Below are 24592 nucleotides of genomic sequence, written 5' to 3' on the forward strand. Positions count from 1 at the left end.
AGCTATGATATCTGTATACCATGAAATACTATTCAGCGACTAAAAAAGATGGTGACTTTCTATCTTTTGTATTAACCAGGGTGGAGGTGAACACATTCTTCTCAGTAAAGCATCACAAGAATGGAGAAGCAAGAATCCAATGTACTCAATTCTGATATGAGGACAATTGATGCTAGTATATGGGGGAGGGGCAATAGAGGAATGAAGAGAGGGAAGGAGAGAGGGTGGGTGGAGGGGGTCACGGTGTGTGACACACCTCTTGAGGGCAGGACACAATAGAGAAAAGGGCACACTTTTACACTGCTGGTGGGAATGCACACTAATATGTTCCTTTTGGAAGGATGTTTGGAGAATACTTAGAGATCTAAAAATAGACCTGCCATTCGATCCTATAATTCCTTTACTAGGTATGTACCCAGAAAACCAAAAATCACAATATAACAAAGACATCTGTTCCAGAATGTTTATTGCAGCCCAGTTCATAATTGCTAAGTCATGGAAGAAGCCCAAGAGCCCATCAACCCACAAATGGATTAACAAATTGTGGTACATGTATACCATGGAATATTATGAAGGCTTAAAGAAAGATGGAGACTTTACTTCTTTCATGTTTACATGGATGGAGCTGGAACATATTCTTCTTAGCAAGGTATCTCAAGAATGGAAGAAAAAGTATCCAATGTACTCAGCCCTACTATGAAGCTAATTTATAGCTTTCATATGAAGGCTATAACCCAACTATAGCACAAGAATATGGGGAAAGGGCCAAGGGAGGAGAAGAGACAGGGGAGGTTCAGGTGGAGGGAGGGTAATTGGTGGGGCCACACCTACGGTGCATCTTAGAATGGGTACAGGCGAAACTTACTATATGCAGAATACAAATGTCTACATACAATAACTAAGAAAATGCCATGAAGGCTATGTTGAACAGTTTGATGAGAATATTTCAGATTGTATATGAAACCAGCACATTGTACCTACCTCCTTGATTGCACTAATGTACACAGCTATGATTTAACAATAATTAAAAAAAAGAGGGTCTTTACTAACAAATGCAAGCAGTGCAACCTACTTCTTTGTACCCTCAATGATTCTCCAACAATTAAAAAAAAAAAAGAAGTTATTACAAAATTGATTGGAATTTATTTGCACTATGTTCAAGTCTTTTTTAGTTTGTTTGTTTTGTTTTGTTCTGTAATTTTCACTGAATCTGGCATCAGAGTAGATAAAACCCTGAACAGAGTTTTTGGATTTAGAATTAATTCTTCCACTAATTCAAGGAGTGTCTCTACACAGGTTACTTCTCGTCAGTGGGCCTCAACGTTTTTATGTATTAAAAGATCAGGTATGACAAATTATTACTCAGATATACTTTCACTTTTTAATACAAGGGACACACTGGTATTTGGGGCTCACTCCCAATAGCCACATATCCTGATACCAGTTATATTGATTTCTGGGTTTGCCAGGAGTCTCTCATCTCTGCCATGCCATCGCCCTTTCCACATTCCTTGTTTCTCATGCCCTGTTCTTGCAACACAAAGCAAAGATTGAACACTGCTGGCAAACACCTCAGCAACAGCTATAGCAGTTTCAGTACATAGAAAAATACAGTTCACTTAATCCAAGTAAAACAGTTTTTTGACAATATTTTTAACTACCTTTCATTGAGTCTGTCGCTTGCCTGAACTACAACAGTACAGCATGAATATTATTTTTAAAATTCTCAATTACCCTAAATGTAATTTAAGTTGGGGGTGGTTACGGTGTGTGACACACCTCTTGGGGGCGGGGGCTTTACCTAACAAATAGGTAGGGACTTCTAGCTGAAGTCTCAGAGATAAGGACACTGAGACCTCCATCAAGGTTATATTGCTAATAAATGACAGGGATATAATTTGAACACAGATCTGTCTGGTTCTATTTTTTTTCCCCAAACTAGCTTTATCAATTTACTCACACACTCATTCAGCTAGCCTATAGTTATTGAATTCTTACTAGTACATAGAATTAATTAGCACTCTGGGGATAGTGCAATGAACAAAAAAACACAAGTCTTTTTCTTCATAGAGTTTACATACTTTTGTATAATAAACTATTAAGAGCCAGAATAAGACTATTACGTTTCTGTTGTGTTTACTTCACACAAATCATGCTTACCTACCACCTTCACAGTCAGAGTCCTGGTGAGATGGAAGATACGTCCATTTTCCGGATATGTAACAACACACGTGTAATTTCCATTATTTGATATTAAGGCAATGAGAAAACTCAAGTTCCTACCTTCAGGTACTACATTATTAAAATTCTGTATTTTAGAACAGCCCTAGAAAAAAAGTAAAAAAAAAAAAAGATATATATATATATATATATATAATGCTTACTCTTTAGATACATGCATACAAAATATCCAAACACATGCACTCTCACATTGAATTTTGCACAGAACATCTAAATATCTAGGCTGCTTATAGACCTATTTTGGTAAAGTGTTTGACTATTTCTGCAAAGAATAAATGAAATAAATATCATTATTTGTTCTGCAGGAAAGAAATTAAAATGCTGAGCTAATTAAGATAGGACTTCAGAAGCACAGACTTCCCATCTCAGATCCAGCATTCAAATTCTGATAATTCATATTGATAATGAAACAAAGTTAATGTTTTGAAATAATGATGAAAGCAACTTGAATAATTGCAAGCCTTGATATTTAGAAAACAATTATTTTTCTTTTCTCTACATTTCTCCACTGATTATATTAACTCAGGAATTCATTCACTCTCTCTGATAAACCAGTCACCAATTTAGATGCCTGATTTTGGCATTCTTGATCATCCTATTGAATTGCTATATCAGTTATTTCTAAATTTTTTTTGTTTTCTTCTACTATATCTTATTTTTATAATTAATACTGACTCTAAAATCTAAAACTATAAGACATTTTATGAGCTTTATCAACAGCTAAGAGTTTATCACTTCTGCTAATTAATATTTTCATGTAACTCTTCATTTTTTAAATTTTGAGATTAAGCTATTTCATTCAATACACTATAACCTGTTTTTGATCTCTCAGCCTTACTAATTGGGTTTCACACTATATATTTTTATTTTAGAGGAAAAAAATCAATATATCATATGTGACAAAAATAAATGTTGAATATTTACACTTAGATAATATTTTTTGTTTTTCTTTTAAACATCAATAATTGATCTATGACAAAAAAGGATTAGGTTATCTCTAAGGCTCTGTAAATCTTTAAAATTCTATGAGCCTATTGCTGACTTGTAAGTTCAGTTTCCTCTCGTCACATATTTAATTTTTGTAAATTTGAAGTTTCCTGACTTCAGTTTCTGGAGTGTGTGTTTTGAAATACAACAGTAATCACTTCTCAGCCTTTTGGCTAATATCAATGAAATATAATAGTTACGCTAAGAGTTACATTTTGTAATTCTTTGTCACAGGAAGTATATTTTCCAAGAACAGCCCTGAACTTTTGTTTCATGGAAAAGTTCATCAAGAGGAAGATAATATAAGCTCAGGTCAGTTATTTTCTCAATGCAATTTCTTCTGCTTGGAGAAGCAATGCTTCTAGACCCTTGTTATATCAGCAAAAGATTTCAGTCCCCTTAGATTATTACAAAAGATGAGATTGTAAAGGCCTGTACTCTTATAACAAATTTATATCAGATTTAGTTTAAATTGAGTTTATAATAGCTATAGAAATCTATTTGATTTTTGTGTTACCTTTAAACAGCTAAACTGTTCTTAAATATCTGTGAAGTAGACAGATTAGAATAAATATGCTTTAGTTTTATAGAAGGGAAAAAAATGAGACAGGCAAGGACATATTTCAGGTAACACAGTACAGAGCTGAAACTCAGTTTTCCAGATGGCTGATAAAGTGCTTTCTCTAGCTTCTTAACTAAGAACGGACACCTCTTTTTAGTAGTGAGTTGGGGCAGTTAAAATTATACTCTGGCATGCACTTAATACTCTTAGTATTCTATTATCTCATCTGATCCTTGTTCTAAACATGCATAGTTTGTAATGTTCTTATTTCCATTTACAAGCTAAGTAACTGTTAATGTCATAGTGTTAGGCAGTGTCAAAGTTAGAATGTGAACCCAGGCCTACTTGTCTGAAGCCCTTGTTTTTAATTTTGACTAACACTGTGTCCTCATCCTGTACAGTGGGCCTGCATCTATGTTGTGCCTCGGGCCAGCCCAGGCATTAAAAGCGTGATACGGCTCTATCATTTAATTCAGACTGTAATCACTGAGAACTGGAAAGTCATACTTTTAGAACTGGAAGTAAATTAGTATTACTGAACTTGTCAACAACACTTCTTACAAATGTGCTGAAATGAACTTTTCATAGTTGTTTCAAAGCTTTTAGGCCTAAAATATTTTAGGGAAAGAAATAAAGGCAATATTTTATACTCTAAGTAATACATATGGTGTGGGTAATTTTAGAGCTTTGTTGAACTATAAATGTCCATTCACTTCTGTAGCATCTGATGACTGCTCTCTTTTTCTTTTTTCTTTTGCAGTTCTTCACTGGGGCCAGGTTTGAACCCACCACCTCTGGCATATGGAGCCAGAGCCCTACTCCTTTGAGCCACAGGTGCCGCCCACTGTTCTCTTTTTCTTATATGCAGCTCCATCTCTAGCCTGTTCAGTACATGTACCTGAGATATTTTTAAACATAATAAAATATTCCTAAAAATAAATTCTGCAACAGTTAGAATGATTTCAAAATCATTTGTTTGGAATCCAGAAGAAAACAGATATGAACAATAACTTGGATATCAAAGAATAGAAAACATGTTTCCAAATATAATAAATGAGTTAAAAATAAGTGAATTTCACAAGGAAGCAAACATTTGTCTAATTAGAAGACAAACAATCCTTCTAGTTGACCCCTCAGTTCCTCATTCCAAATTCAAAAGAGAGAAGTTAAGTAGAAAAGCGATTTTTCAATCATGCAATGGTTGCTGTGGCAACTGACCACAACATATAGGTAAAGAACGGCATGAGAAATGACTTTGAGATCCTGCAGCTGAAATGAATCATGTGGGGAGGGTAGGGGTGTGGGTGGAGGAATGTCATGGCAAGTAAGAACAAGTGTTTCCTTTCAAGAAACCTACAATGTATAAAGAACTGTGTAAAGGTACAAAAATGGAAAAACAAACAAACAAAAAAACACAGTTCTTCACTTATAGGCATTCACAGTCTAGTGGAGGATGCAACAAATATAATAAAAGGCATATAGAGGCGGGAAGTATGGAAGAGACCAAACAGAAGACATTTAGAAAAACTGAATGGAAAAGGAAGATTTGGGCTGGATCCTAGAGGATACATAGAATATTAATAGCTAAAAAACACACAGAAAAGAAACACTTTACATGCATTCCTATAGGATTTTTTCCCCCCAGCCTGTTAGTACCGAAATTACTTCATGATAATAGTGTGTTTCCATGCAGAACTCCTCCCTTATTAGATTAACCTGTGTGAGCCCGTAGGGGTGGGTGAGCCAATACCTGGTGGGTGGTAACACTCAATATATTTGTGCTGCATGATCAAAAATATGAATGAGAGAAAACAAGACACCGAACATGGAGTTGAGAACTCATGGAGTATAGGAGTGTCTGGAATATAACACACGGGGTGGTGGGTTGTAGGATGGATATAGAAAGGAGGAGGAAGGATAGAAAGAATTTATTGGAGATACATGGTCTCCAAAGTTGGGCAAATCTACTGAATCCAAGATTATGTTGGTATAAAATAAATTATACTTTGTCAAAAGGCTCAAAAGAGTTCAATAAGCCAGTCACTTCCAATGACAAGAACCAAGTCAACGAATGTTTACACAACAAGTATTTATAAAGGCCCTCCTGTGTTCCAGGTACTGTGTTAAGAGCTGGCCACAAAAGAAGGAGCCTGGAAAAAACAGAAGTGACACTTATTTTCTGGAATTTTATAGTGCAATCTAATTCATTTAATTATTTAATCAACCCCTAAGGCTCAGTTTTAGGTGTGTGCTTGAAGAACAGAGAGAGGAGGGAAGGGGAAAGGGAGAGACGGGGTGGGGGTGGGGGCCCTACATGTGGCAGATATACAGTCACTATAGTAACAAAGATGAGATATGAATTAAGTGCTATTGAAGTACAAAGTAGGTTATTAGAATGGTATGATACGGCCGCAGGCTTCACAGCTATTTGAATTTGGCTTTCAGTTTAAATCATGAATCTTGGGTCTTCAGACGTTCTGAAAGTATATGAAAATATTGCATGTCTATGCCACATATGGAATTATGTGCGTATAGCTCTGAAAGAAAATATGATACCCATTCCCTTCACACTGAGGATTAAAAACCGCTATATAGCGAGGGGAAGAAAAGGAAAGCAAGTAAGAACCAACCTAACCAAGCTGTCAGGTCGAACGGAAGCAAGCATTTAAAAATTAAAGCCTTCTACACACACCCTGACTGACTTCCCAACAGTACGTGCTATGGTCAACGAGAAGGCCAAGCCTGGTACTTTTTTTTGTAATGTTCTTTACTGATGACACTTTGTCGAAAAATCAGAGATTTTCCGAATGATATTTATAAACAGTATTTGACCAATTCTGATTAATGTTAGACTAAAAATTAAAAGTGGAGGTAATACACCAATTTTAATCATTGCAATGCGTCAAGAACAAACAGCTTTTCTCAGATTTGCATTCTGGTGAGCAGCAGTTGAGAGAATTTCAGCAGCTGCAATTAGTGTTGTATCAAAAAAACCTAATAAAGTGGTTCCTCTAGTCTCAGGGAAAAGGGGAAATTGCTTATGCTTTTATAAGTGTCTCTAAAAAATAAAATTCTAAGTATCCACCCATAAGGAAGAGAAGTAAAGCAGTCATATGAAATTGAATGGCTTGACATAATTTAAAGCTCAGGTCTCTAATAATAGTAATAAAACAACAACAGAAGGATCACATTACTTGTTTCTTTATTTGTATATATTTGGAGGTCCCTACTGAATGAACAGGCAGTATCCACAAGTTCTTTTATAAGCTGGCTATTTCATATTCAGTAAATCACTTACAAACGATGGTCTGCTTTTCAGACTAGTTATGAAATCCTGCTTATTCAACAAACATTTACTGAACATCAATTTAACTCACAGGATTGTTGAAATTAGAGAATTTGAATTCTGGGCCCCTATCTTAAGGGATCCCTGTCATACAGAAAAGGGAAGGAAGGAGAAAAAGAAAGAATGCTGGGGAGGAAAATCCGATGCTGACCTGTTTCCTCTGCAGTTCAGAAATAGAAACATTTGGTTTTGTGTTTCCTCTACTCTCAGTTTGAGACACCGCTTATTTCCTAGGGCTCTCCCTGAGTCCCACAGTCCTGCCCCCAACCCAGTGTCTGTTCAAAGACAATGTGTGCTACGGTCCAAAGGTAAAGATTGGACCCCACCCTCTGAGCCATATCAGTTCTGAAGAATACAGGCTTTAGAACCAAAAGGAACTGGCCTGAAGTTCTGGACTCTCCCCTTAGCACCTGGACTGTTTCGTGTAAATTATACAAACCAACACAAAAGTGTGAGTTCTTGACACAGACTGCACGGGTTGATCTTAGCTTCTAGACCTGTGGTCTTGGGAATATCTCTCCACCACTCTCTACTTCAGCTATAAAGTGAAGGAAATGAAACAGCCCACTTCATAAGGATGTTGAAAGAATTGAGTGAAATAAAGCATTTGGAGTAATATCTGTGTTCAACAAATATTACGTGTTATTGTTTCCCTCTGGAAGTCTCTATGTCCTCATCCATTAAAAGTTGGTATCTTCCTGGGTAGTTGTGACAAATGTTACACATGGTAACACAGAGAGTGCCCAGCAGCTGCCCTGTGACCAGTACAATGTAACAAGTGTTCCTTTCCTCTTCCTTTTTCAACTCAGCAGCTTTTATCTTTCGGATATTAGGATTTTTATCTATTTGTCTTTTAACCCTTATAGACTTATTGGTATCGACTATAAGAGACCAGTTTTCCAACGTCAAGGTAGGGAGCTCAGATGATAATAACTAAAAGGGAACTGCTCTAGAGGGGCCAAGAAGGCTGGGTAATGCTGAGGGATGACTATAGGAAGCAGAAAACAGAAAATGCTAGCCCTGCCACATAGACATGGGAGGAAAATCTCTTATGATCAAGTGTCAGATGACTATCCAATCAAAGGTAGAGAAATAAGAAGCAATAGCAGTATACCAGACATGAGGCAACCAGGAAATAAAAAGGATGCTTTTTATTTTTTGAGACAGAGTCTCAAGCTGTCACCTCGCATAGAGTACTGTAGCGTCATAGCTCACAGCAACCTCCAACTCTTGGGCTCATGTGATTCTCTTGCCTCAGTTTTTCTATTTTTAGTAGAGACGGGTCTTGCATTTGCTCAAGCTGGTCTCAAACTCATGAGCTCAAGCAATCCACCTGCCTTGGCCTCCCAGAGTACTAAGATTACAGGTGTGAGCCACCGTGCCTGGCCAAAGGATGCCCTCTTTAGCCACTTGCACATGGTTGGGTCTCAGCAATGGGAATGGTTTTATAGCTATGATTTTTTCTCAGTCTCCTTCCCGGGTATATTCCTCCATTTATCCCATGAACAGTCTCCCCACAGTTAACCTTCGTCAACTTCTTTTCGCACTTACTCTTGTTAAGAGCTGCCATGATCACATAGATGAATCCAATTCTGTCTCCAGCTTTTTTTTTTTTCTGCAAGCTCTAGACCAGTGGTTCTCAACCTTTCTAATGCCGCAATGAATTTTCATTGTTAAAAAGGGGTCGCGACCCACAGGTTGAGAACCGCTACTCTAGACCCCCAAACATGCATCCGCTGCCGGCTAGTCACTCACTGCCCGGCCACTTGCCATCCACATGCCTCACGGCCATCTCTGCCACTTAACATGACACTATCTAAATCTGCTATTTACTCCCCAAATCTGCTCCTCGTTTGCTATTTCATACCTTGGTGAAATGCACCATCCTTCACCTGCAGACAATAGAGATCTAGGAATCACTGGAGATATAGAGGTGGATATAATAGAACTTCACCCTCAAGAAACAAGCAGTCTCATACGGGACACGGACACGAAGCTCTTCCTCTTCTTTTTTTTTTTTTTATTGTTGGGGATTCATTGAGGGCAAGCTCTTCCTCTTCTAAAAACCAAGAGTTGTCACACTTGTGGAACCTAGAATTTTGTGATTTCATAAAAATCATAAAATCAAAAGTTCATAAATAAGAATTTATATTCCTATTTATAAACTTTTCTGTATTAAATTGTGAGCTCCTTTGGAACTACATGGAGCTCACCCTGTCACCTTGGCTAGAGTGCAGCAGCATCCCCATAGCTGCATGCAACCTCCAACTCCTGAGCTCAAGAGATCCTCCTGCCTCAGCCTCCGGAGGAGCTGGGACTATAGGCATACAATACTAACCCCTGCTAACTTATTCTAGTTTACTAGAGACTGAGTCTTGCTTTTGCTCCAACTCCTGACGTCAAGCGCTCTTCCCTTGTGGGCCTCCTATAATGCCAGGATTACAGGTGTGAGCCACTGTGCTCAGTCCTTAAATTGTTTTATAGCTATCTGAATGAAACAGGATCTGACTAAAGTCCAATTGGTTGTTAAACTTCTTAAATGATGTCTCCTTTTCCCTGTCTCCCCCTTTTCTCTCTTTCTCCCTCTTGTTTATTCATTTTATTGTTAAAAAACCCTTAAAACATACATACGTTTATGAGTTATTACAAAGCAAACCGCTTTGGAATTATCACTCAAGTCTGGGATCTTTCCCAGCCACCCTTGAAAGGCTTTCTGCATGCCCCATGCCAATCACACCTATTTTAATACTCCCCAAAGCAGTCATTGTCTACACTGTTATAGAAAAATCACTTATTTTTTTCATGTATAATTTTACAACCTATATATGCATGTTCAGGCTTCTACACATTTTAAATATCTTTTATGTTTTTTTTTAATCTAACCATTTCCACTCCATGGGGTATTTCCTTTGCCTTTTCTTACGATTTATCTGTTGAAGAATCCTGCACACCTGGTGTATAGAGTTTCATGAAATCTGGATTTTGCTGAGTACACATTCATGGTGAAGTTCAATAATATTCTGTATCTCATGCAAAATGGCCGCGATATCCAAAGGCTTACTCTGACTCGGATTTAATCCATCTGGCAATATTATAGGTAGTAATATGTTCTTTCATCAAAAGAAACACGTTGGGGGTTTCTTGTCATGACATGTTAACAGTCTGTGATGCTTTAATAGTTGGACTTATAATCTATTGAGGGTTGCGATGTGATGATATTTTAATTGGGTCATTTATCTTTCAGTTATATTAGGAATAGTTTGATAGAAGCACACTTCTCTGTACCACTTCATTACCCAACATTACATCTCTTCTACAAATTCCAGAATGAATACTTGATTATTTCCCTTAACCAATTTTCAAGATAATGAATTGATTTCCTATCACCACCCGCATGTAACTGATTAAATTTTTTGAAATATCATTATGAAAATGAGAATTTAAACTTATTTCACAGGATTAAAATTATTTCAATTATAATACTATTTCTATTCAGGTTCCAATTGTTCTCTTCTTGGCCCCCAAGTTGTTTCATTAACATCTTTTAAACACAGCCAGAATTCTGCCAACTTTCGCTTCATGTATTTTGAATCACTGTTATTAGGTATATGTACTTTTCTTACTTATATGCTTTCCTGAGGAAGTGTTTCTTTTATTATGAAATGTCCTCTTTACTTCTGATAATCCTCACTGTCTTAAAATCTACTTTTCCAAATACTCATATGGCCACGCAAAGTTTCTACTTTTGCTCATCATTTAATTTTGATTTTAAAAACCTAGTATGGTTTTCTTTCCCTTATGTTCCTCTTAGTTTAGCTTCTTTTCTGAAACTATTTTCTTCTAAGTTTTTACCGAGTTACATACTGTATGTAATTTTTGAACTTTTCTAGTTCTTATTTATGTTATTCTTTCACAACTTGTTTCATGTTTAAATATCTTTTAACTCATCCCTGTAATCCTAGCAGTCTGGGAGGCGGAGGCAGGTGGATCTCTTGAGCTCAGGTGTATGAGAGCAGCCTGAGCAAGAGTGAGATCCCATCTCTAAAAATAGCGGGAATTGTGGTGGGTGCCTGTAGTCCCAGTACTCAGGAGGCTGACGCAAGAGGATCACTTGAACCCAAGAGTTTGAGGTTGCTGTGACCTATGATGCCACGGCACTTTACCAAGGGTGACCAAGTAAGACTTTGCCTCAAAAAAAATTCTTTTTTTAACTCCTTTTTGAAATAGTTTTTTTTCTGAACTTTAAAATATGGCACGGTCTTCTAACCTTGCAAAAATGTGTCTTGACAACTCTGGTGGCTTGGTCTTGAGATGCGCTGACTCTGTCCCCTGCTCCACTTCTAGACAGCCCTCTTCTTTCCTCCCTGTGTCTTCCTCTGATGCAGTTCATTTTTTATTCCACTCTCAGCAGATTCTCCTCATTGTGGCTGGTTACTTTTCAGAGCTGTGAAACCCTTGAATTGCTCCAGCCCCTTCTAAACTTCTTACTAGGGGTTTCTCGCACTGCCTTCTTAAGAGATCAAAACCCCTCCTGATTTCAGCTGCTGTTCTCAGAGTGGTTCACCCTGCTTCCCCCCCGGGTACCTGTTGGCTCTTCCGGGGTTCTGTTCTCAAGTCTGCCAGGCCACATTACTCCCATCTGTTCCCTTCCCTACAAACACTGACTCCATCTGGGTCTTAAGGCTGTTTGGTTTGGCTCACAGTTTTTATTGAAGTGGTTCTTATAGATAACTTATTACTGAGTTTTGTTGTGAATTCTGTCCACGGGTTTTTTTTCCTCTTTTGGCTTATGCTGGAGATTTGAAGCAATTCAAAAGCTAGGCTGCTGCTCTACCTTCTTCCAACACTTCCATTTTTTTGATTAAACTCTTTCCAAATCCCTGAGATGCGGGAGAGGCCACAGATGGACAGCGCCCACACATGAGGGCAAACAGAACCCACATAAATAATGAAATACAATACTGACCAATCAAGAGTTGAAATTCACTCGATGAGTAGTGAGTAGAAGGGAGAAAAGTTTCTCAAACTGTTTCACAGGAAGTTTACAGAAATAGGGTGGTTCTGGTGGTCTAGTTATTTCAGAAATGGTGGGCTGAGGGACATCACCCTGATCACGTCACTGATCATTTCCTTTAAAATGGTACAATTCGAGAAGTAGCGAAAGAATTGTATAAACTTATTAAGGAAGACATCAGAAAATCTTTAGAGAAACATCTCGGTTAAAAATTCAACTCAGTAAATAAATATTATCATTATATATAACATTAGAAAGAAGAAACTGCACTGAATTTGCTTACCATATACCAAGTGATGGTAGGTTTCACAGTGGAAGGAAAATACCCGTCTACATTTGGACAAGTGATGTTCTGAATTCCGTGCTCTATATACAGTCTGTGCACTGGCAGTTTCATGGGGGAATTGAAACAGTTGCCTTTCTGAACAACTTCCAGAGGAAAGGCAACTTTGCTGCAGTATGTGGTGTTCCTGAAAAGAGAAATAAGCAACGGATGGTTAGTTGTCTTTGCATTTGATTTAAAACGGCAGCTACGTTAAAGTGAACTAACTGAAGTCATACTGCCTATTGAGACACCTTCTGTATATGTAAATTCATGTAAGAATTAAATGGGTGATGGAGGCATTTCTTACAGCAGTCAACATCACAGAATAAAAGATAGGCACAATTAACTACTATGAATGTACTAAAATACTAATTATAGATATGATCCTAAACATGTATGTGTGTGTATGGGAGCTTATATGGGTGGCCATAAAGTTCAGGAGCAATCTTAATTTTAACATTTTAATTTTAATTGCACATGAACTTTATGGCCACCCTGAATAAATAGTTATGTGCCACATTCTGATGTTTTTCCACTGACAATGGATCACATATATGATGGCATCCCATAGTATTATAAGGAAGCTGAGAAATTCCCATCATCCAGTAATGTCGTAGCCACTGTAACATCATAGTGAGACTACTACTCGTGTGTTTGTGGTGATGCTGGTATAAACATACCTACCTGCGTTGTCCTAGTATAAAAGTGTACAGTCACTCACCGCTCACTCACCCACCCATCCAGACCACCTTCCAGGCCTGCAAGTTCTACTTGTGATAAGTGCCCTATTCAGGCATAGCACCTTTTATCTTTTATAGTGCATTACCCTGTATATTTTCTATGTTCAGATATGCAAACACCATCGTGTTACAGCTGCCTATGGTATTCAGTACAGTCACTTGCAGTACAGATTTGCAGCCTAGCTCAGCTCTCTTGTATGAACATAGGTACCAAAGCTCTCGGAGGTGGATGTGACTTGCCTAAGGTCACTGGCTAAGCGCTGGCAGAGTTGAAATGATGTCCTATTTTCTTTTTGCCCTGAGGGCTCTTTTGATTGTAACCTGTTTTAACTTCTACTACGTTGTATTAGATAACAAATAGTAGGCACGTGAGTATTCCAGACTCCTTGGAAGTCACATATCAGTCTAGAGTCCATTCCAGTGAAATTAAAGAATCAGGTGAAAGACCCATAAGGGCCTGCAGAGGCTACAGGGATCCCCCAAGGGTACAGTGATCCAAAGGCGTTTCTGTGATAGAAAAAGGTCCTTTATTACATAATCATAATATAGCTTATCTATATCAAATATAGTCATAGTTTTCCAACAGGGAACAGTTAATATCTATGAGAGAAAAAAGATCTGGGGTTACTTATTGTAATGAAAGGGCTGAATCTTGCCCCTCTGCCATTCTTATGTTGAAGTTCAAACTTATAGTACTCTAGACAGTGACTACCAGTGTATTTGAAGATAGGTCATTTAGAGACATAGTTAATGATGTCAGAAGGGTAGGCCCTAATCCAATATGACTAATGTCCTCATAAAAAGATGAGATTAGGACACAGACACAGAGAAATAGACACACACACACACACACACAAACATACAGGGAAGACCATGTGAAGACAGAGAGAAAATGTCTGTGTACAAGCCAAGAAGTGAGGCACCGGGAATGCAACCAATCCTGCTAACTCCTTCATCTTGAACTTCTGGCTTCCAAAGCTGTGAGAAAATAAATTTCTATTTTTTTAAGCCACGAAGTCTATAGTATTTTGTAATTGTACATGTTAAACAGTATCAAATTATGTTAAAAGAAAAAAATAATTCAAGCAGGAGTTTAGAAAACAAAGTAAATCCTGGTAGCTGAAAAAGGGACTGGAGGTAAAAGGTAACCAAAGAATTAAATCTTAAAATAGTTATTCTTTGGAGAGAACTGTTTTTAGAATGTTTTTCTTTTCATTTCTTTTGTTCTGAACAAAAACAGCAATAATCTCTAGTAAAAGAAAAATAGGTAAATTGTGCAGTAAAATATGAAAACTACGTGAACTTTCAAGAAAAAAGGTAGATTTGCAAAAAATTTTAATGACAGGCTGCTTTGCATTATATTGGTATAGTCCCAGGGATGTGGTGTTCTCCTGCTTCTTAGGGGAATGTTGGTAGAAACATTTAAAAAGCATTGTCCTATATACATGAGATGCCTCCCAAGTATTATTTCTTCTGTAAAGGCACCCTGAGTCTGCATTCTGTGCCAAGTACTTTGAAAGATGCCAAAAATAATAGCTAGGAAAGTGCTCTACCTCCCACAATGTTCATTAGATGAAATGGCCACCTCTAGCAAGGCATAAAGGTAGGCAGGTTCCAATGTCTTGGAAAAGGGGTAAATAAACAAGGCTCCATCTTTAGACAACTTCAGCATTTCTCAGGGTCTGAAAAAGGAACTACTGATGGGGAATGTTCTTAGAGGGCACATTTTCTCTGTATACCTCCTTTAACCCACTTCAGCAAAGCCACAGAGAACTAACTCACAAAACTCTAAGTGCTTTCTGCCCTCCCCAGCTTTCTAAGCACATGCATCTCTGGATAAAAGCTCAGGAACTGAGGAACTGAAGGGAAAAGAGAAAGTTACCAGCCAGAGTCGGGCTACCTTAACATGCAGGTGTAGTTGCCTGTGTCGTTGAGGAGGGTGGGCCTGAACCAGAGCACGTCCTTCTCCTTACTAATGCGGTTCTCGGGCAGGCGGAAGTTAATGGGCTCCTCCAGGTCCCGGTCCTGCCTGGTCCAATACCAGATCAGAGTGAGGCCAGCTGAATGGGCTGTGCTGTAGTTATATTTCAAGAAGTGTTCAAAGAGTGGGCACTTGATGCGAGCTGGCTCATCTTCAAACACCTGGATTTGCCTCATGGTATCTAGACCCCAGTCATCACAGCGTTCTGGAATAACAAAAAGGGAGAGAGGGAGGGAGAGAGAGAGAGAGAGAGAGAAAGGGAGAAAAGGCAGATAAGTCACTTTCACACTAAATACCCCCTGAGAACATACTACCTTCGGATACCCAATTTTTTTCAGAACCTCCTTTTCTGGTCATCTTCAGTAAACTTCCTCTAAAAATTGCAAAATAGGCACCTCTGATATGAATAAATTACTTCTTTTTTAAAAAAATATTGTTTTTTTTCGAGCATCTCTTGAGTAATCATTTGATCTGATAGCTTGATCCTGTTAAACCCTACAAGGTACGGGGGATGGTATCACCTAAAAAAAGACATGACACACTTCTTCACTTCTTGGCAAGAGGAAATTGCACGTGAAAAGACAACCCTTGGGTAACTAGGAGAGGGAAGCTCCACTTCTCCCTAAGTCTCCTGATTTTTCAGTTACTCTTGTACTGTCCAATAGAAATTATGATGCAAACTATATGTGTAATTTTAGATACGTCAGTCAACACATAAAAAAAATTAAAAAGAAGTACGTGAAGTTAATTTTGATAATGTATATTGTTAAGCCTAACTTATCAAAAATATCAAAATAAAACTAATAAGCATGTTATATTTACAGTCTTTATTTTGTAGTAAATTTTCAAAATTCAATGTATTTTGCACTCACAGTACAACAAAGTCAAGAGGTCTCAGGGATACTCACTGGGGATGTGTCCTGGGGAAAAAAGGGGTGGGAATTCAATGATTGAGAAACGAATAAAATTTGTCATGGTTTTTATTTTTTTAATTATTTAATTGTTAAGGGTATATAATAGTTGTATATATTTTCTGGGGTATATCTGATGTTTTGATGTATTAATCAAATCAAGGTATTCACTTATGTATTCAGAAAAAAGAAAACAATTCCTTTTATTCTTAAGAGTTATTGGGCGGCGCCTGTGGCTCAGTGAGTAGGGTGCCGGCCCCATATGCCGAGGGTGGCGGGTTCAAACCCAGGCCCAGCCAAACTGCAACAAAAAAATAGCCGGGCGTTGTGGCAGGCGCCTGTAGTCCCAGCTGCTCGGGAGGCTGAGGCAAGAGAATCGCATAAGCCCAAGAGTTAGAGGTTGCTGTGAGCCGTGTGACGCCCCGGCACTCTACCGAGGGCGGTACAGTGAGACTCTGTCTCTACAAAAAAAAAAAAAGAAAAAAAGAGTTATATCTGAGTGGAGAGTTCTAGAAATCACCAGATGAAGGCCAAACGGAGGCCAGAGATAATGGAGTCCTGTGAGCAAAACAATCACCTTAAAACAATATTCAATTTTTCTTGTTTCCCTAACATGCTTGTAATTCATACACACATATACAAGGTGTCCATAGAGTTCATGTGCATGTTTAAATTGCATATGAACTTTATGGTGACCCTGTACATGTAATTACATACATATTTATATTTACACACATATATACATAAATACATATATATGTATGTAAATATATATGTAATCTCCCCTATATTTCCATTGACATCTAAAACCTTTCATACTAAGTATAATCCTAAAGGATATATTTAGTATGATATTATAAGTAATGCGATTTTAAAATAAAATGGTTACATTGCTCTTTAATTACAGCCAGTGGAAAAGTGATTTGCTATCCACCAACATCTAACCTAAAAATACACCAACAAGCTTTCTTTTAAACTTATAAACTTCATACTTTTTTTTAACATTCTTAAACTTTTATTATTTCCACTATCTCCAAACATAATTTTACTTTAATGGGATATAGTCTTACCTTTGATAGTTTATTTTTAATGTTTCATCATTCTCATCTTTTATTTTTAGTGCAATATACATATAAAGCACTAAGTGTTTAAAAGTATTTTCTTCTGAAATGAGTTTTATACATTAAAATTATAAATATTTCCAATTTTATAAGTAATTATTGTATATGAAATGTTAAAATTGTATCGGGAAACACATCTTAATCTAAATGGGCTGTTTCTGAATGACAGGTTTTGGCATTCATTGAAAATTCTTTGCTTAGATACACTGAGAAAATGTGTAAGGGAACAAAAGGAGTTCAGTTCTGGCGAGTTCACTCACTTCATTAAACTCCTGAGCTATATTCACATTTTCCATGTTTTATCATCAAAAATTATTTTTAATGATCCATTGATAACTCGGAAAGATGCAGTCTGCAAAAACAGCCCTGGTTCTCACTCTTCCCTGTACCCATAACCTCTGCCATCAGAAACTGGGAGGCCCTCGGTGAAGCAGGTGAGTCTGTCTGCCCATCCTTGAATCCGGGCTGCTCTGTGACTTACACTGGCCAACAAATGCAGCAAAAATCTAAGCCTGAGTCTTAAAAGCTTTTGCATTTTCTCTTGGAGCCCTGTCACCACCAGAAGACCCAGGCCAGAAAAGCCTACTACTAGTAAATAACAGGCCACAGGGAGTGACGCTGAGGCACCCAGCCAGCAGCCTCCTCACCCCCAGGAGCACAGCTGCCTGGCCTTTCCACAACTACCCAATGATGCAAGAGGAAGCCCAGCCTAGATCAAGCATGCCAGACAACTTACAGACTCAGAAGCAAAAAAAAAATAGCAAAGCATTTGAAGCTTTCCCACCTGCAAAAGGATTTGTCACCTAAGTAAGCAATACATCTCTGGGAAATGGAACAAACTGGTTCTTCAAGACTCAACAACTGACTTTTTGCTATCCTTTCACCCAGAAGCACCTTTTAAAATCTAACACAAGGAAAAAGAATTGGGAAGATCAAAATATTACTCACATCAACAAGCATTTGTAATATAATATTTTTATAATGTATCATCATATTCTGTAAACGCATTTCCATTTACACTGCAAAGTTCAGTCTGCAGAAAATTGTTCAGTCTTTCTGATAAACATAACAATAATACATGTACCCAATTTGATTTCTTTCTGAAGCTCTACTAAAATGAAAATGATTTTTAAATACATAATCCTAGGTAACTTAAAGAACAGGAGAAAAGGCAATAGCAACATCAAAATGAACAAGTGATAACAGGCTTAGCAGATTTAAAAAGAAAATTTCTGAGCCAGCAGGAGAAAACTGGAGAACACACCAGGCTGTGTTTCATAATGCTGAGAAACAGAACTATCAGCACCAAGATAAGGAGTAATTAGTGCTATTCACCCAGTATTTAAGCCTTCTCTTCCTAGGCATACTTTTCAGATTGTTCTTCCTGTATGTCTGAAGTAGGAGAGGACATAAGACTCACTTCGACCAGTAACACGTAGTCAGTGTCCTTACAGTGTTTGGGGAGTATATTTTACCAAGTCCCCTCTTCATCTGCTTTGGCAAATATGAAAACACAGAGTTTAAGACACTCTTAGCTTGGGTCCCTCAAATGTGGACAGCATTCAATAGAACTTTGTGATTTTAAGTCATAAATAATTATGATTTGCTTTTACCCATTCCTACAAGCTATTCAGTCCTGGCAAATGCAGTCAGGTACCTCAAAACTGAGGCTATAGGGAAAACAGTAAGATAAAGAGGATCAGATTACAGCTATATCAAAAAGTGACAGCCTTTGTTTCAATCTCACCCTCCTAGTGGTATTGAACAACTCTCCCCTCTTGGCTTCAAAGATCATTTCCTCTAGATGGGAGGATCAAAGAACTGTATGTGGAAAATTTGATCAGGTTGAAAAAAAAGATGTCAAATTTTTTTTTAATTAAATCATAGCTATGTACATTAATGCAATTATGGAGTACAATGTGCTGGTTTTATATACAATTTGAAATATTTTCATAAAACTGGTTAACATAGCCTTCACTGCATTTTCTTAGTTATTGTGTTAAGACATTTATATTCTACACTTAGTAGATTTAAGTGTCAAATGCTCACAATCTTAATATCAAGAGGTTCTTTAACAAATCATGCAGCCACATCATCCAATAGAAAAGCTCATGTTAAACAAGCTTCACACCCAGATGGAACATTCTTAATCAGCCCCTTCATCTCTTCTTTTTACATATGAACAGTTAATCTAAGAAGACATCTAAGAACAATCTCTAGCACAAAATGTAACATCCAAAGAAACAAAGTAAAGAAAACTTGGAGCAAAATAAGATTATTGCAGGAAAAGTAAACATTTAAAAATTACCGTCAATAGCCTCAGAGAGATCACTGTTGCACCCTGGAAGCAGGAACCAGATGCTAAAACAAAGAAATATTGAGAGAGAGAGAGAGAGAGAGAGAGAAACTCATTGCAAGTAAAAATATGATCATTATTGTGGAAGACAAAGATTAATAATTTTTTGAAAGGTAAAGATTTCCTAAAAAGCAGAGTAATAAGAAAAAGAAACAAGAAACAGACAAGAAAGTTGGAAGACCAGTCCATGAATCTCCGTAATAAGAGCCCCCAAAGGAAAAAAAAAAAAAAGAAAGTATAGAAGATAATTCTCAATTAAATAATTCACAGGAAAGAAAAATCCCAGGATCAAAGGATGCAACCTTCTAAACTAAAATGATCTGTCAATTGCCCCAGCATAATGGGTAATGTCACAAAAATATTTTGAAAAAAAAGTAGGAAAAGAGAAGTATCTATAAACTATTAGGGAGTAAGAAAGGCAAAAAAATATAGTTACTTAGAAAATCACAGGAATGAAAATGACTTTGGGAATCTCAAAAAAAAAAAAAAGACTCAAAATTAGAAGATAATAAAGCAATGCATCTGAAGGAAAATCATTTCCAATGTTGACTCTAACCCTATTGAAATAATCATGCGTGAAGGTGACATTTTCAGACACACAAATACTTTTACTTCCCATGTGTTCTTTGTCAGAAAGATTTTAGGGGATTCATGCCATCAAAATGAAAGAATAAAATAAGAGTGAGAATCATGGGATCCAGGAACACGGGATTCAATTCAAGAGAGGCAAAGGTACCCTGGAATGACAGTGAACGAGATCCTAGGATAACAGCTGTGCACCAGGACGTGGCGAGGAACCCACATAGACAGAAGGGAATGAAAACCTCCACAAAGGAACAAAAACTGTAACTGGTAAAATATCTGATGACAATAGCATGGTGAAAACTTATGCTGAAAGGCAACTGAAAATTATAAAATGGTTACAAAAAGATACAAATTAAAATAAGCATATGACAAATAATACAATTAATAACTTCAAAAAATAAGAAAGTCAACATAAACATACATCAATAACATGTAAAGACATTAACTAAAGGATTATTGATTCAACCAAATGTAGAGTGGAAAGGGTAAAGAAAGCAGAAGGGATATAAGGTTGAGGGAGATAATCTTCATTTACTACAATTAAAAAATGAAAATATAACCCTAAACAAAAAATAACAATATACACAAATTGGGTAGTAAAATATAGATGAGAAATTCCCAAAGGAAGAAATAAAATACCCAAAAGCGGTTGACTCTGAGAAGGATAACTATTAGGAGAAAAATGAAGGCAGAAAGAATACAATTATTTTGGTATAAGTCTCTTAATATATTGACCTTAAAAATTCTATACATTGTTTTGAAAATAATTAAAACTATAATTAGAAAAAAAGGAGGAAGAAAATATCTGCCATGTAATAAAATCCGCCATCCTCATCACACCAACTTTGTCTTAGAAAATATCTTGATTTCATTATTTAATTCCAAAAATTGTGTTGATAGGCCTTGGCATCCAGCCTTTTCACTTTTGAATTATAATGCATATAGTTTTAAAAAGAAAGAGAGAAGCAGAGAGGTGGACAGCAGATGGAGTCCGAAACTTCATCATGTAAGTTTGTCTGGATCAAATAAGACGCCACTGGCTTCTGTATTTCATTCTCAAAGATAATCTTTCTTTTTTTTTTTTTTTTTTTGAGACAGAGTCTCACTTTGTCACCCTCAATAGAGTGCTGTGCTGTCAATAGCTCACAGTAACCTCAAATTCCTGGGCTCTTGCCTCAGCCTCCTAGTAGCTGAGCCTACAGGCTCCCACCACAATGCCTGAATATTTTTAGAGACAAGGTTTTGCTCTGCCTCAGGCTGGTCTTGAATCTTTTGGCTCAGCAATCCACCTGCCTTGGCCTCCCAAGAGCTGGGATTACAGGCATGAGCCACCATGCCTAGCAAGATATTATTATTACTTTTTTTTTTTTTTTTGCAGTTTCTGCCTGGGGCCGGGCTTGAAACCACCACCACCCCTGGTATATGGGGCGGGCGCCCTACTCCTTGAGCCACAGGCGCCGCCCTGACAAGATATTCCTTTTGCTGTTTCCAAAGGCATCTACGTCAAGACTGTACTTTTTGACCAAAATCAGATGATGGTTGGTGCAAGACTACTAAATGAAAATTAGCATCCTGTAACCCCACTGTAACATACAAGTGTATCGGTTCACCACAGTGTGGACCACATCACATTTCTGACATCATGATTCACTCTTCACAGGAACCTGGGTAAACTGGACAGACAGAGGAAGCCCTGCTGGGGGTTCACGGTGCCTTTATTTAGGAGACTTTCTGATAACAGCCTTAGAAGTGTTACTTTGGCTCCTGCTGGTCTTTATGACCCTGGGCAATGATTAATAGTAAGAGGTATGATGAGTGACAGGCAGATTTTTCTTTGTAAAAGCAAGAGGATGCTGATTGCCAAAAGGGGATGCAAAGACGCAAAGACACAGCTAAGATAACATTTCAGCACATACTCAGGCAGAGCAATTTAGGAGGAATTATAAAATGAATTTCTGATGATCCTAAGGGCAGAATGTGCTAGAGACAGTCTAGATCAGTGTTTTACAAATTTTTTTTTTTTATCTCAGGGCACACTCGAACCTATACTTAAACTTCCATGGCATACTTAAATTACATTGACCAAAGAAAGAGTAAGAAAAAGAATATACTTACTGTGCTTGAACTTTGGAAATAATTTAATTAACAATCTTTAAAACTTTTCATGGCACAGTAGTTGAAAATCACTGGTCTAGACACTCATTAATCATGTTTTCACCTGTGTGGAAACCACTCTCCCTGAGCAATTGGATTAGGACCAAGGAATTTTGTTCTGGCCAATGAAATGTGGTCAGAAATGCTATACAACCTACCCCACCTCCACCCCTACCCCCTAGGGTGATGTGATGCTCTCTTTCCCTTACGCTGTGATGCTCTCTTTCCCTTACACTGAGATGCTGATACCCAGAATTATTTGAAAAGGGAAGCATCCTAGAATGGAAGGAGCCTGGACCCTTGCCAGCACACAGCTGCTCGGGAAGGCCACCTCACCTACACTGGGCTGTCACATGAACAAAAAATAAACCTCGATTGTGTTAAACCACTGAAATTTGTGATAACAACTAGTATTACCTGTCTCGACTAACAAAGGAAGGTAGAATTTTCCTTTCATGACAAAAGTTAAAAAAAAAAAAAAAAAACTAGAACAGATACTTTTAAAAACAGCATTTGTTAAAGGCTCTTACATTCAAAAATTTAAATACAAATCTGTCACAAAGAATTGTGCCCCCTTCCATAGACTTAGTTTGTTTTCAATCAAACTAAATGCATTTAATTTGCATCTCAAAGGAAAAAGAAATAATGGTGCCCTGTTATGTATGTCTCTTAAATTATATCCTATGGTCCAAATGAATATGTCTGTAAAGCGAGTCAGCCTCCTTTACAATAGAGACTGAAAACATATGTATTAGTATTTCTAAACATCGGCAAAAAGGGCTTTATTATTGAGCTTTGTCTTTGGGGTATTTGCCCATTTGAAATGAGTTCTGTAAGTTTTTAAGTTTCTCTAGACAGCCACCTGAGGATATTATGTCAGAGCTTTTTAAATTATTCAGTGAACTAATAAAAATAAAATCTATGGAAACAGGCTGGAGTGTCATGTAATACCAAATTAATTATATGATTCACTGCAGACCAGCCTCAGAAAAGACAGGAAAAGGCTGTTATGCAAATAGATTTGCCTCTAATAACAGCAAAGGGAATTTAGTAAATTACTGGCCCCAGAATTACTTTTTTGTTTAGAATGCCCTTTCTTATTCAGTTTATCCCACACTGGAAGCCCTCTCTAAATTGGCCCCTCAACGTGGGGGAACCACAAAGTCATCATTTCCCTCAGTCAAAAGGTTTCTTAAGGCTGAGACTTGGTAGCACAGAAGACTAATGAAAATGTGCAAAGCCTCCCAAAGCCAAGTCACTGGAAAATCCAACCCACGCTCCTGACAGCAATTAGCATTTATATAGCAGGGTATACATTTTAACTAATTAATCTCACAACACCCTCTAGGGCTTTCATGCCCATTCCCACATTACATGCCAGGAAACAGAGACAGAGAGATTAATTGACTTACTTTTGCCTGAGTGGTAGCACAAATAAAAGCTGCCTGCACGTAGAGCTAGCATGCTTGTCCCAAATCCATGCTCGCACATTCAAAGCAGGATATTTCCTACAGAAAAGCTGTTCCTGTATTTGTGTTTTTATTAAACATTTATTGAAAACCTGCTGTAAGGATAGGCTGGGTGCTGGGGTAGAAAGACATGGAAGTATAAAACTCAAGAAATTTGGGTATAGAAAATGAAGAGCAAATATTTGAATTTGGGAATACCTACGGTAGAATTATTTTCCATGTGTAATTATTTACCATGTGCCACTTACCTACCATGACCTTGGACAAAATGCTTCTCCTGTGTGTGTAACCTGCCTGTATTATAGTATGATGTGAGAATTAAAGGGTCTAGCATATAAAAGAAGTTCAGTATATATTAGTTGGATCTGCATGGATCCTAGCCCATCAAGAAGTTAACAATTTTCATAAAGGAAAGACACAGGCACAAAACTGACAAAGCAAGATAAGCCAACTGTTACAACAGGGTTCCAAACGGAAGGGCAGTAAGTTTATATTATGCTATACCACGTATATTATTATTAATATTATAAACAGGATGGAGGGCAGAGGTGATAGCCCTAAGATTGAGTTGAGATCAGAACCAGTCTTCTTTTATATTCTAAACTGGAACTCAATGTGCAGAAGGACACTTCAAAAAACAGTCTCTTGGCCAGGCTGAGTGGCTCACACCTGCAATCCTAGCACTTTGGGAGGCTAAGGTGGGAAGATCAAATGTGCTCAGAAATTTGACAACAGCCTAATTAAGAGCAAGACCCTGCCTGTTTCTACTGAAAGTAGAAACGCATTGTGGTAGGCACCTT

At 37.5% G+C, this 24592-nt stretch overlaps 1 protein-coding gene across 11 annotated transcripts in view; it reads right to left on the reverse strand.

Annotated features, from left to right (window-relative positions):
* The window catches only part of IL1RAP (interleukin 1 receptor accessory protein), a 139225-nt gene that overhangs the window by 40997 nt on the left and 73636 nt on the right, over nt 1-24592 (reverse strand). For all 11 annotated transcript variants that reach the window (XM_053564954.1, XM_053564951.1, XM_053564949.1 and 8 more), the window contains 3 exons: nt 15116-15401; nt 12434-12620; nt 2161-2326 (listed from right to left, as the gene is read on the reverse strand). In XM_053564954.1, coding sequence (XP_053420929.1) covers nt 2161-2326; nt 12434-12620; nt 15116-15401 — 639 coding nt within the window. The remainder of the gene's footprint in view (nt 1-2160; nt 2327-12433; nt 12621-15115; nt 15402-24592) is intronic.

This window comes from Nycticebus coucang, chromosome 16, assembly GCF_027406575.1.
Source record: "Nycticebus coucang isolate mNycCou1 chromosome 16, mNycCou1.pri, whole genome shotgun sequence".
NCBI lineage: Eukaryota > Metazoa > Chordata > Mammalia > Primates > Lorisidae > Nycticebus > Nycticebus coucang.